This window comes from Melanotaenia boesemani, chromosome 4 (genome assembly GCF_017639745.1).
Source record: "Melanotaenia boesemani isolate fMelBoe1 chromosome 4, fMelBoe1.pri, whole genome shotgun sequence".
NCBI lineage: Eukaryota > Metazoa > Chordata > Actinopteri > Atheriniformes > Melanotaeniidae > Melanotaenia > Melanotaenia boesemani.
The window spans coordinates 19,289,701-19,302,970 of NC_055685.1; the positions used below are offsets into that span (position 1 = coordinate 19,289,701).

The window sequence follows — 13,270 nt, forward strand, 5'->3', positions numbered from 1 at the left end:
CACTAATGGAGTTGGAATTATTTAGACAAAGACAAAGGAAGTGAGACTGTAATCAGGACCAGCAAGCTGGCAAAACACTGTCTCCAAACGAACTCACACACACATGCACACTGACAGGTCATTAGCATGGCTTTTAACTGGCCCGTCACTATCAAACTAAGTGACAACTTCTGTACTTTGTTGTTGGCATTGCACTACAAATTTATACTTCAATATTCATGCATCTGCAGCACAATTGCACTATTACGACTATTATTCCAAGTGCTTTTTAAGCAGCACATTTCTTTCCACTAATGTAATAACAATTGGATGTGTTCAAGTGGAGGCAGAAGTTGGAAACTTTGGTATATGATCTGCTTTCAGAGGAAGCAATATGATTGCACTGTTAATAATTTTCAAACTATCCTATTCAACTTCTCTGCTGCAACCTCTCCTCTATGTCTGCCACACAAACACTGGACAACAAGTAAGATTGGAGGGGGTGAAACCAGATGACACTGATGAAAACCAAGAAGAATCCATCAACCAGTTCAACAAGGTGGACCTTGTAGAAAAAGTATATTTTGAGCTGCTTTTATCTTTCTGTTCTGCACTGAGCTTAAGTTTATATGGAATGAAACAGAAATATGGTATGTTTTTTTAAGTAAACTGACTATAAGAACCACTTCAACTGATTTTCTGCCCATGTGTGAAAAGTTGATTTTAATTTTGTATTTTTTTTTCATCAGCCATGAATAATTCAGACTTCATCTGTCAATAATTTCGGTTCAATTTCATTGTGTCTACAAAGGTGAGCATAAGGGTCATGCATATATGGCCATAAATAATAGAAACACCTCTAAAAAAAAAAAAAACTAAAGATTCTCCTTAAGATACTAAACTACTGTTCCCATTATAAGTTAATGTAACACAGAATCATACCTTCTACGATATTCCAACATCGATGTCATATAATGCCCCTGGCGCAAATGCCAAATAAAGGTTTTCTCTGATTTGTTGGAACTACCTATCATTGACATATAATGCAATTATCACTACATTCAAACCAATGTCCTCACCTTGCAATGTTTGCAGGCACTGGCCCGTCTTGATGTCCCAGATCTTGACAGTAGAGTCTGCGTTGCCTGAGACCAGAATGTTGTCTTTGAGCTCCATGCCGCTGGTGAGGGACTGATGCCCCGTTAGCGTGTGGATGCAGTTGCCCGTCTCCACATCCCACACCCTTATAGACGTGTCCAGCGAACCGCTCACCACATGGATCCCATCAAACTACAGACAGAAAACAAGCTTTAACAGGCTGATGTTCAACTCATCAGTTTAAGACAACTGCAGCTGTCACCCAAACTTGCATCTTACCAACGGTAAGCATTTCCACTAACAAACTTAAGATTAAACTGGTGAAATTAATTAATTGTATCAATCTGTGAAAGCTCATCTTTTGTCCCAACATCCAGTAAGAGAGCATCAAAGCTGAAGTGCTCCATCATGTGTGTGAGGAGGACATTTTAGAGGACACACAGGAATTAAGATCTTTCACCAAATTAATAACAATTAACAAATACACATTTGGAACAAGTCAAAACATAATCTGCAACTAAAAATGAGCAAAGACAACATCATTATGCAAGAGCAATCACACTGAGTAAACCTGTTAATACGGTTTTGGGTGTGTGCCACACTAGCAAACCAACTTCATGAGCACAGGGATATATTACATTGTGCATATCAGTGAAGCTCATTCTCCTACAGTTTAGGACAGAAAAATACAGCTCTCAGGCCAGTTCACCACCTTTTCCACAGTTAAAATGTAAGTATTTCATAAAATGCATGAAGTAACATGCTGCATATGCATGCAAGCACACAGCAGGTATATAAGAGGCTGCTCACCTGTAATGAGTACACTCTGTTGGTGTGGCCCTGCAGTGTGTGGAGGCAGGTCTCTGTTTCCGGGTCCCACACTTTGACCATGAAATCATAGGCACCGCTGACCACCCGTCGCCCATCGTACTGGACGCAGCGCACCGCCGCCACATGGCCCATGAGGACATGTAAACACTGACCTGTCTCAATGTTCCAAACACGAAGTGTAGCATCACGAGAGCCACTGACCACCCTGGAAAGCCAGCACAAAGACGAGTCAGACATTTGTTGTAGAAATCAAGTCAAGGATAGGGGCAAGTGGGTCCAGGACAAATAGTTCCATCCATTGTGAATCTATGTGTTCATGTGGGACTGCACTTTTCTGCATAGGTAAAATATTTCAAAGTGGTCGTTCTGCAAGATTAAACTCAAAAGTCTAAACATGTCTGCATTCATACTGTGGCAGCTGCACTGACAGAATAATGAGGCTGTTATGAACATTTCCTTCTTCTATAGCACCCCGTTCATGTTCCCTCATGAATGTACAGAAAGTCCTATTTAAGTCAAACAATTGCCTCGAGACAAGTCTTTAAGACAGAAAGATGTATCATAGGTTACAAGAAAAAGGAAATTCCATTTAAGAGTCACTGGTACTCAGGTTTTACTTTTTTTTTCAACTATTGTGAGAAGACAGTTGTACTGAATGGATTCTAGACACAGTTTAAAAAAACAAAGTTCCGATGTTTAAAAAAATAAAAAGAAAGAAAAATAGTGGACAAAATGTTGTAGCTACATGTAGCTCACACTCTTCATTTAGTAAATGCCTTGAAGCACTACATGGATGGAAATCACCAACATGTTATTCATTGTCTGCAGCTCACAGCCTTTCCGCTGAGTGAGTAATCAAATGCTACACAAAAATCTTGGGCCCCCTAAGGCTAGAAGAGCACTTTGAATCTCCAGTGTGTGATACCGAGTGAATGAGTGAGTAGTAGTTCACTTAAGATGGCTCACAGGGTCTAAAATCACTATGAAATCACATGCTCACTTTCATAGATGCAGTCTTCTGATATCCTGCAGCTGCTCTTTTTGCCTGATTAAGTCATATCTTATCAATCAAGAGGTGCACTAAAGGAACTGTTCACTTTTTACCCTTCTTTTCTGAAGCTTTCTTTTCTTTTGACTGATTGCAAACAAACTGGTTAATTTTAAATGTCTACAAGTATGAGCTTTAGTGATATCCTTACTGTTTTTTTTTTTGTTTTTTTTTTTTAACATCAGTGTGTATGTCTAGCTAAGTGGCTGCTAGGTTAAGCTTTATGTTTAGGAATGTAACACATTCATAATAATATACAAGTATAAGACACAGGCTTTTATTTAACAAATATATCTACTTAAGTGAGCAACTACCATAATTATTTTTTATATTTATTTGTCTGACCATTTTTTCATTATTTGTTGGTTTATAAAATATAACTGCTTAAATGGTTTTAAAAAAAGATTTTCATTACACAAAGAACGACAGCAAATGTTCACAATAAATATGCTGCAATAAGCAGTGCTTGAACATTTTTCTAAAAAAAAAAAAAAAAAAAAACAAGGAAGAAAGAGTAAACCTACTCTAATAAACAGTCCTACCAAAAGCTGCTTGAAAAGTGTTGATTTTAAAGATATGTAACATGAAGCAATGAGACTGCACCTTACCTTTTCTCGTGTAGGTGCATGCAGCGCACTGTTGAGGTATGCCCATAGAGGGTGTGGATACATTCTCCCGTCTCTGCGTTCCAGACCTTGAGTGTGCGATCAGTGGAGCCGCTGATGATAATGTTGTCTCGCATCTGGGATGACCACACACCCCCTGTGTGGCCCACCAACGTCCGCAGACACTGTAAGAACAACAAGAGGAGCAATGACTAGTGTGTTTATCTCTGCTACTTTCAACAATGAAACTTGGTTTCAAAGGCATCTGGGATGATTACATTCACACATATCAAACCTCTCTTTAAGAACACAGAATCTCATTTGGGGTTTTATTCCAGTTTGACCTCGTGTAGCCTTCAGGCAGGAAGAAGTCAAATTAAATTCATTTAACCTTATATTATAAGACAAAGTTCCTGCATGCTGCTGTTGTTCCAGGGTAAAATATCTCTGAGCCCTCCATGAGCTTTTGTAATTACTTTTACTTATCTTATGGAAAAGAGGCCAATTTATTCTTGTTGCAGAAAGTGTTGACAGCCATCCTCAGTAAAATGCATCTATTCATCCTCATTAGAGATGGTTGATTAGCTATTGATTGCAGTAGTTATGGAAATCTTTCTGATCAACTGAATTTGCGTCCCTGCAGTTTGTCCCACTAGTGGCCTGATTTAATTATCTCAAAAGCATTAAATTGAAATTCTTTAGGGAGAGGAGCAAACGGTGGCGGTGGCTCTGAGTCTGAGGGGTTCAGAGTAAAGCGTCTCTGAAGTGTACAACATGTGACCCTTCACTGCAGCTGATAAGCGACTGAGCAGGGGGAAAAGTTCTCCTCCCGCAGACTCCTCCTATCCTGCGATGAACAGAATCATTTCACCGTGGTTCAAAGTTTCAAGACCTTACAATCAACTTCACTTCGGTGCTAAAACTGTTATTTTAATAACTTGTTCTTTGCATAACAAATTAAGCTGCATCAGTGAACGGGAAAACAGTGCAAAGTAAACTGAGTGCACTAAGGATACAACAACAAAAAAAAAGCTTTCACTTGAATCCAAGACTTAGAAAAGAGCTCCATGAACAAGAATAAGTGTGATTAGAGCCTACTCAAACACTGGGAAGAGACAATATCTGAAATGAAGGGCTTAGGCATCTTTATCTGTCTGCTCAAGAAACATAGAATAAGCTTGTCCCTGAGAATGAAGGAAGATTAGCAGTCCTTTACTCAACCTGCGAAAGCCTTTTCTGAACACACGAGGCTTTTCATACAATGCTTTACATTTCAAACTAAATCCTCTCTTTGTTTCAGCAAAAACATGTGGAAGTGCATATGGTTTAGCACTCAAAGAGATGGACATTGTATGAAGCAGATTTCCCTTTGTATCAAAGACATGCCTCTGCTGACATTAATGGGAAATATCAGAAAAAAAGGATCAATGGGGCTAAATTTGCACAAAGCTAATGCTTTGCAAGGTTAAATTAAATAACCTCAGGTAACACTATCGGGTAATTATGGACGAACACCACGTAATTAAAAGATGAATGTGGCTGCAGTCTCATATCAAAAGAAAATACGAAAATAAGTGATTACAAATGTCATACGATATTCTTGAAGAATGTCCTCTGCTTAAATCACAGGCAGTTTAATGACAGATGTTTTAGTTCTTACTCTGTCTCTAGGATAATGACATATTTAAAAATGTAAACTAGGTTGTGCTGAAAGACAAAGTAAAGATGTTGGCTGGAAAAAACAAAAAACAAACTGCTTGCATCCTATTTAATTTTCCGTCAAGACATCTGAGCCAGCTGAAGCACCAAAACATCAGGGGTAACAGTGGATAATTGGAGCGTTGACAATGAAGTTTATCCCTTGTGTTGCTGATTTGATGACATTTAATCATTTATTCGTTGACTTCTTGTACTGACAGGTCGATATATATGTGCCACATAAATATGATCACCCTACACTTTTTCTCTACAGAGAAAACCATGATCCCAGGAATGGGTCATATCATAGCAGCAGGGAAACATAGCTCTTTTGATATAAGGACATTTTCATGAACCCAAACAGAAATTATGATTCCTTTAATTAAAATGTAACACTATTCATTACTCGATCTTGAAACAATCTGTTAGCCGTTCCAGATGCAACTCTGGATCTTGTTGCTTAAGGAAAGAAGGTGAAGCGTGTATTGATGCAGCTACGGCATCTGGCAGGGAACATCTCCCCCTAGATACGATGGCAGACCTGTGGTCTGCAATCTTAAATCTACATGACAGCTGAGGCTGCCGCTGACAGGCACCACCAAGGACACGCGCTGCTCTGTTAAACACCAGACAGCCACCTTTGAAGCAGTGAGATTTGCGTGGCTGTTGGTGTGCCTGGATGGAAAATTGACAACTCTGGCTGACACTAGAGACATGTAAAGACAAAAAGGTCCATTCAATAAAGACAAGGGCTTTACAAATTATCTGAACCAACAGTTTCTTTAGAAGAAAAACAAACTTTAGAAAATCTCTGGAATTTGCTCATTGCATTACGTTAACCACAAACAAACTGCCATTGTCTTACCTGAATAATTAAGACAGTGGCCTAGTTTTTGCAGAGGTGTGATGCATTTACATAAATGTGCTCATTTAATAATTCCCAGATTGCCTCACAGCATGGGCCCAATTCAATGTGTATTATATAACAAGATGAAACAAGGACAGGACAAAAGTAGCTACATAGATGAAACATAGAAAAGATTTGGCTGCACTGATAAAAATTTGCTGAACACTTAAAAATTTAGGCTAAGCTCATGCAAATCTGTTAATGTGCTGCAAAACCGCTAAAACACCACTAAAAATGCCCAGTAAGTTTGAAAGATAAATTAATCCTTAAGGTGAAAAATATAGAAATATCTGTAATGAGCCTGTCTGCATTATATCTGATACAATATTTAGAGTCGGGTTGAGGACACTGTGTGCTCAAGCTAACTTGAAAACATTGACTCATGCAACATTTGATTCACCCCATCACAGGGGGGAAACTCTGATCTTAAATTGTTCAACAAGGCGTCTGATGAAAATGAGGCTAGCAGAAACACTGCTGCCCTACCCCTGGCAAAATTTGTCTACCATGTGACCAATTTCTTTCCCCAATTTATCAATTTAAAATCCTTAATGTACAGTGCAAGCTACTGGAGCAGGATTTTAAATGAAAGGAAGACACACATTCAGTCTAATGGACTTAGACTTCAAAAGGAGAGAGAATAAAGTAAAAGAATCTTTATCCTGATGATCATCATGCTGCCATTTCTTCTCTTATTGATCCACTTGTAGGAAGGACTTGAGGTCCAACATAAAATGCACAGCTAGGGAGAGGGAGACTACAGCTTTTGTTTAAGTTTGAAAGTTTGTCAGGGAGGTAAAAGGTGCACTAAAATGAATCCTTGCCACTTACAGTACTGAGAGGAACAGGAAAAAGATGGACACAGGAAGCAAAAAGAAGCATCACAAACTGATTTTAACTTAAATAAAAATAAACAGCAATAATCTGCAAAAACTCAAAAGAACGTTGACAGTAGAGAGGAAATATAAATGCAAGTGCTGGTAAATCTTATTGTATTTTTATTTTAGTTCTATTGGCATCGACAGACATTTCACCGAAATGGTTGACTCGGTTTAATTGCCTGTTCCTCTCCAGTGAGGGATTTTCTGTGGTGTTGAGGGCTAAGGAAGCAAAGAGATGAAATGCAAAGAGGGGATGTGTGCTCAGAATCCAGCATCCAGATAAAAGGATTCAAGCTCATCACTTCCTCACGACTAAAGTAAACAAGCTATTCCCCGGCAGATAAGCATTGTAGAAACCACAGACAGGACACGGTGTGTCTGTGACGTCAGTCTGATACAGGTAGCTTTAGGCAAAATCAGCAGAGCCTGCTGGTAATGTGACTCACTGCAGACATCTGCCACCAATATGGAGCCTCAGAGGCTGTAACTCACCAACCTGTCAACAAGATATTAGTCTTTGGGTGAAGGAGAGCCAAACTGAGCTTCGCGCCTATTGGATGACCTTGGTGAAATCTGTTCAGTTCAGCAAATGCTGTGAGTGATATGCATGTAATCACAGGTTGGTTGAGAGCCAACTTAACTTTGTGTTCAAGGCAGAGTCTTTGCATGGATTGAAAGCAAAATTTCTGGTCCATTATGTCCATAAGAAAGAAAAAAAAAAACTCCTGCCGAGTGCTGCAAAATATAAATTTCTTTAAGGGATTTTCTTTAAATTTTTTAATTAGTAAAATCAAAGGGAAAGCGTAATTCCAACCACTAATTTAGTAATTGTAAAAAGAGAAATGTGCAATATGGATGTACAGAAAATTTTTAGGAAAAAGCCCCTCTGAAAACACTGAGGCAGGAAAGTGCTGTGATATACAACAAATAGTGAACCTCTCTCTAACACTACAGTACTACCACTGCATTTTTAATATACTGCACAAAGCTATAGAACACTGCTACTCAATTTGATCCTAAGAGGGCCACTGTTCTGCAGGTTTTCAATATAACCCTGCTCTGACACACCTGACTCAAATTAAATGGATCCAACAGCCTATGATGTTCTGCACAATGACTCAGGTGTGTTGAAGCATCATTAAGGTCCCACTAAGTATCAGTGCAGAGGAAACGAAAGCCACTGAGACATAAGGAGAATTAAGTAAATAGAAACTTAGTTAACCCCTTACCTTTCCTGTGATAGCTGACCAGACTTTCAGCGTGTTGTCGTCAGAGCCACTGACAATGCGGTTGCCACAGAACTGGAGGCAAGTGATCACATGGTCATCATGTCCTTTCAGCACCTGAAGATGGGACAGATGAGGCAAGATGCAACGAGAGGGACATGAAGATGGGTAGGTGTGAGATGACAAAGTAAATAACAAGAACTGACACCAGCAGTGGCATGTCTCTGGGCATTCTACATCAAAGTGAAAATGAGATAAAGAGAAAAATGTCAGAAAGTGCTGCAGGTGAACATAGTTTTTTCAGAAGTGCTGTATGCATCTGTGTTTATGTGCAGTGTATGGTACTGGGCCACAGGACTGCCAGCTCAGCAAATGACAAAACTCACTGTATATGCAGAACAGTACAAAGAGCACAGGACTCTAATTTATGTCAGTAGTGGCCCAAAATGACCTATGGCTGTTTCAAAAACTCACAAATCTTTCATGGAGCATTAGGGATTTGCTTTACCATGCAGGTAATGTATTATGGGAAACTTCTAACTAGGGAAAAAAAAAAAACTGACTGAAGGAGATCCTGTGCCCTACTACACAAATGTTGCAAACCTGGCACATCATTATCTCTCCATCAATTCTACACTTCAGACCTTTATTGAACCATCTTTCTGTGATTCAAAGCCATTAGATATCAGATCTTTATGATCAGCTAAGCAGTGGGGAATTTAAGTTGGAAGAAAACGCTACCTTGGGTGATTTGAGATCCCCTCTCCTCCAGTTAGTGTCTATTCTGTGCTGCCTGATGTAGGCACTCTTCCAGGGGCTGTGAGTGAAACCGGGCTTGACAATTTTCCTTTTCTTCAGGAGAAGAGGCTCATCGATACCTGTTAGGAGAGATAAAGTAGATGATTGAACTAATAGGCTCCTGGCTTTCTAACTAAAGTTTTTTTTTCTCTTTTTAAAACAGGTGTAACTTTAGTTCAGCACAGACAGCAGTAGCTACATACTGGTCCCACAGGGCGACAGCACAGTGTTGCTCAGCCAGAATCTGCTTGAAAAACTTAAGACTCACCCTCTTCTCTGCATTTCTCCTTCCACAGCAGGTTGTCTTCTGCTAGGATGCGCCAGTAGCGACACGTCTGTGCCGCTTGGAGGAGGTCCTTCGGTTCCAGGAATGACAGCACATACAAAGCCAGCTGTTGATAGACGAGAAATATGCAAGTGATGTAAAGACACAAATGATAAAGAAGATATAAAACTATACTTTCTGGACCTGGTGTATTTAAAAGTAAAAACTTGTGAAAGAAAGAGATTATAAGTTTATTAAATTACAATGGAAGAAACAGCAAGATACAGCCACAAACTTAAATATATGCCCAACATTAACAGAACTGATACCACCCAGATCAATCACTTTTTCTGTTTGACCTACAGATAGTACACAACACACTCTTCTACCAGCAGGTAACAATCCAGTGATTACAGTTTAAGGTAAATCCAGTGGACAAATACATAAAGCTCCTGGTAAAAAGCATTACTCCATGTTTTATCAATTTTTCATCACTAATAAAATAAAATGGGTATATATTTGTTCAATCCTTGCTAGACCTGCCCGGGCTATAACTGTGGAGGACCCACTGTTTGATCAAGTGACTGTGCTGCATCATGAAGTGTAAGCTGCTTTGCAAATATTTTTCTTTAATTAATCTATATTAATCTGAAGGACTATTCACATATGCTTTCAGGCTGGGACTCATCCTCAGTTTGAAATGTGAATTATTGAGGCAGAACAATAGCAGGTTAATGAGATTGCCTTTTGGTTTTTGACAATATGAGGCACAACATGTAGCTATGTGAAGGGCTTAAGAAGACACTGACCCACACCCAGCAATCACTGCATTTCAGGTTAGACTACTAAACACCATCCATTTTAGTAAAACAACCCAGTGTCTTGAAATCACTACACAGTCATAAAAAATAAAGCAAAGCATTCTTTCTTATTCTTTAGTCTTTACATGACAGCTAAAACTTAACTTTGTTAAGCACGCTGTTATGAGTCTGGCCGTAAAGGTTGAAGGATTTGAAACTGGACGACCAGATTAATAATGTGGTTAAGTCCAGTTTCCTTCAGCTTAGGCAGCTAGCAAAAAAAAAAAAAGGATTTTGAAAGATGTTTCTAACAAGGTTGGAACACTGTAATACTTTATATGTTGGGTTTAGCCATGTTTCTCTCTCCGGTCTGCAGATCATTGTAAAATTCTTCTTTTAACTTATAAAGCTAAAAAAGTTATTACCACGTTAACTTTGGCACTATTCAGCACTTTGGTTGACATTGTTGTGTTTAAAGTGCTCTATAAATATATTGGACTGGATTTTTTAATCTATGTTTTAGACTTCATGGGCTGTTTTTTTTTTACATTGTTGCAGTTGCTCACTTGTTGTCGTCTTTAAGCCATGACCAAAAAAAGTGCCATCAAAAGTCCATAGAAGGCATAATTCAATCACCTAAAAGCCGGTCTGGGCCAGCAATTCATTACCTGCTTGAAGATATATCAGAGCTTTTATAGTGATAGCTTTTAAAAATCAGCAGAAAATATTTGCAGTTCCAGGTATAACTCTACCTTTACCTCCTAAAAATGACCCAGAGTGAAGCCCCAAAGATTTCCAGCAAGGGGAATAGGAAAATCAAAATCGGGGGGGCATCATAGTGTCAACATAGCTAAGGTTGTTTGTATATTTACTTGTGGATCAAATAGATCTGACACCTTGAAATCTTGCAGCCTATTGCCTCACTCTCTATGCTACCACACACCCTACCCCACCTGCCAGAAACAGTGATATGCACTTGATCTGCAACACAACATACAGCAGATAGAAACTGCTTTACAGGAATCTCTTGTGCAATCTAATCACATAAAAGAATTAGTGTGGCATTTCAAACTATTTGTATTTGTCAGTTATAATATAAAAGAAACCCAGGTCCTCTACTGTAGATGTCTTAAAATAATGTGGGAAGAAGACTGCGGCAGGACAAAGGCTGAGGTGGATGCTTTGCTTATGTCAGGTACGTTCACTCTAGAACAAGCTATAAGGATTCCTGTTGCAGTTCAGGTCAGGGGAAAGAGGAAACGTCCAGGGACAGAAGATAAGGGCTACAGAGGAACTCACCTCTTTGGGCAGCAGGGAGATGAAGTCTCGCTGAAACTGCGGCTCAATCACCTGCATCATATGCTTGACTTGTGTGGGCTCACAGCTGTCAATCAACTCATCCAGCGCCAGCAGCTTCTCTGGGCCAGTCCAGCTCTGCAATGCACACACCACAGAGAATTGGGTTTCAAATTATTTATAAGCTCGTGTTTGATGAATACAGCATGAAACATGGTTGCTCTAAAGCTGGAGATGATTTAATGGAAAATGCAGAACTATTGGTTGTCAGTCATGTACAACTACTCAACTGCATATGCTATCTGATATCACTACAGCTTTATGCTGGTGAGATGTGTGAAGCTTCATGTTCATTCAAGTCTTGTTTATATTACATGGTTTTATATTACAATTAGGATTTTAAAGTAGTATATTTTAAAGTAGGGAATAAAAGTGGCAGAAACTTTAAAAATGTGATTTGTCTTGTAACACACGCAAATTATATTAGTGTACTAGTGTATTAGAAGTCCAATGCATGAGGTGAATGTCTTTGGTTTCTTATTAAATAGGTGCAAGGTTTTTTTTAAGACATAGAAATGTGTATAAAGTGTGCTGATGAAGACCAGTGATGCTTTTCTAAAAACACTGCTTTGCAGCAGTACTGGCAGACAAAACTCAATTTGTCCAGTTTGAGATACGCCGAAGGAACTGAACTATCATCATTCAATAGTTTCTATGAATAAAATAATTAAAAAGATAAATCAAACTATGCAACAGCAACTTTACAACTGTAGTGACTAAAAATGGGTAAAATATTTTTGCCACTAGTGTAGCACTGCAATCAGAATATCTGCTGCATATCTGAGCCTGCACTGCTGCTCACAACGTAGTTGTAAACATGTAAAAGTGAACCGATAACAGCACTGGCTTGTTGTAGGATGATTGTTCCTGTTCACTGCCGTCTTTGACTGGAGCACCTTGGAAACCTCCTGTCTTGTGCAGTGTGAGTAACATACTAATGTTCCCTATGTGGCTTCCACAGTAGCAGAGATGCTTGAGGCGTCCGAACACTTGAAGCAACGCATTAGTGGAAAAGTTGAAAATCAGGATTCAGCCTCCATCAGTACAATCAGAAAACCTTAGATGGCTTATGTCTTCAGCCTCAACATTTTAGTTGAATACTACTCAAACTGCATGCTGATTCTAACAGCTGATAAGTTCCGAACTGTAGAAGTGATTACAGGCTACAACACACATAAACCATGTAAAATATTTATACAGCGGTGCTGGTTGACAAGTTAATAGGAAGAATGAGTCTTTCTCCCTAACAGAGGACCACACAGTAGTTACTTATGTACTACATCAGCACCCTGGCATTGATTATTTGTACTTTTGTTCAAACAAAATCTCTACCACCTCAGGTTCACAGCACCCAATCCAAGCGGAGATATTTCTAGTTTGTAAAACACTTAGCCTTAAAAAAACAAAAACAAAAACACCAAAAAAAACACAGTGCCTGAACCTGGGAAATTCCAACATGCGGTGTATACACACTTCTGATGTAACTCTTGCAAATTCATTCATCTATCAGCACATAAAACTTTTAAATTAAAGTTAAGCCATTTCTTCTTCGCTTTCATGTCATCAGTGCCTTGGGCCAAAACATCTTCACTCTACTATTTACATACATTTTTACAGGACACTGTACTCAGTAGGTGCCAACTTTTCATCTCAAAACATATGGATTTATTTTACTTAAAACATTTTTCTCCATAGGGGTACAACTTTCAACAACTGTGACAGTTTTCTGTTTTAACTCTTCTTATTGATTCCTATATGAGTGTAATCATTGCAGAATA

At 38.9% G+C, this 13,270-nt stretch overlaps 1 protein-coding gene across 2 annotated transcripts in view; it reads right to left on the minus strand.

Moving 5' to 3' along the window:
* fbxw7 (F-box and WD repeat domain containing 7) overlaps window positions 1-13,270 on the minus strand; it is a 104,332-nt gene that overhangs the window by 3,810 nt on the left and 87,252 nt on the right. For both annotated transcript variants that reach the window (XM_041982861.1, XM_041982863.1), the window contains 7 exons: window positions 11,436-11,570; window positions 9,340-9,463; window positions 9,015-9,151; window positions 8,277-8,390; window positions 3,565-3,746; window positions 1,888-2,113; window positions 1,059-1,269 (listed from right to left, as the gene is read on the minus strand). In XM_041982861.1, the coding sequence (XP_041838795.1) occupies window positions 1,059-1,269; window positions 1,888-2,113; window positions 3,565-3,746; window positions 8,277-8,390; window positions 9,015-9,151; window positions 9,340-9,463; window positions 11,436-11,570 (1,129 nt within the window). The remainder of the gene's footprint in view (window positions 1-1,058; window positions 1,270-1,887; window positions 2,114-3,564; window positions 3,747-8,276; window positions 8,391-9,014; window positions 9,152-9,339; window positions 9,464-11,435; window positions 11,571-13,270) is intronic.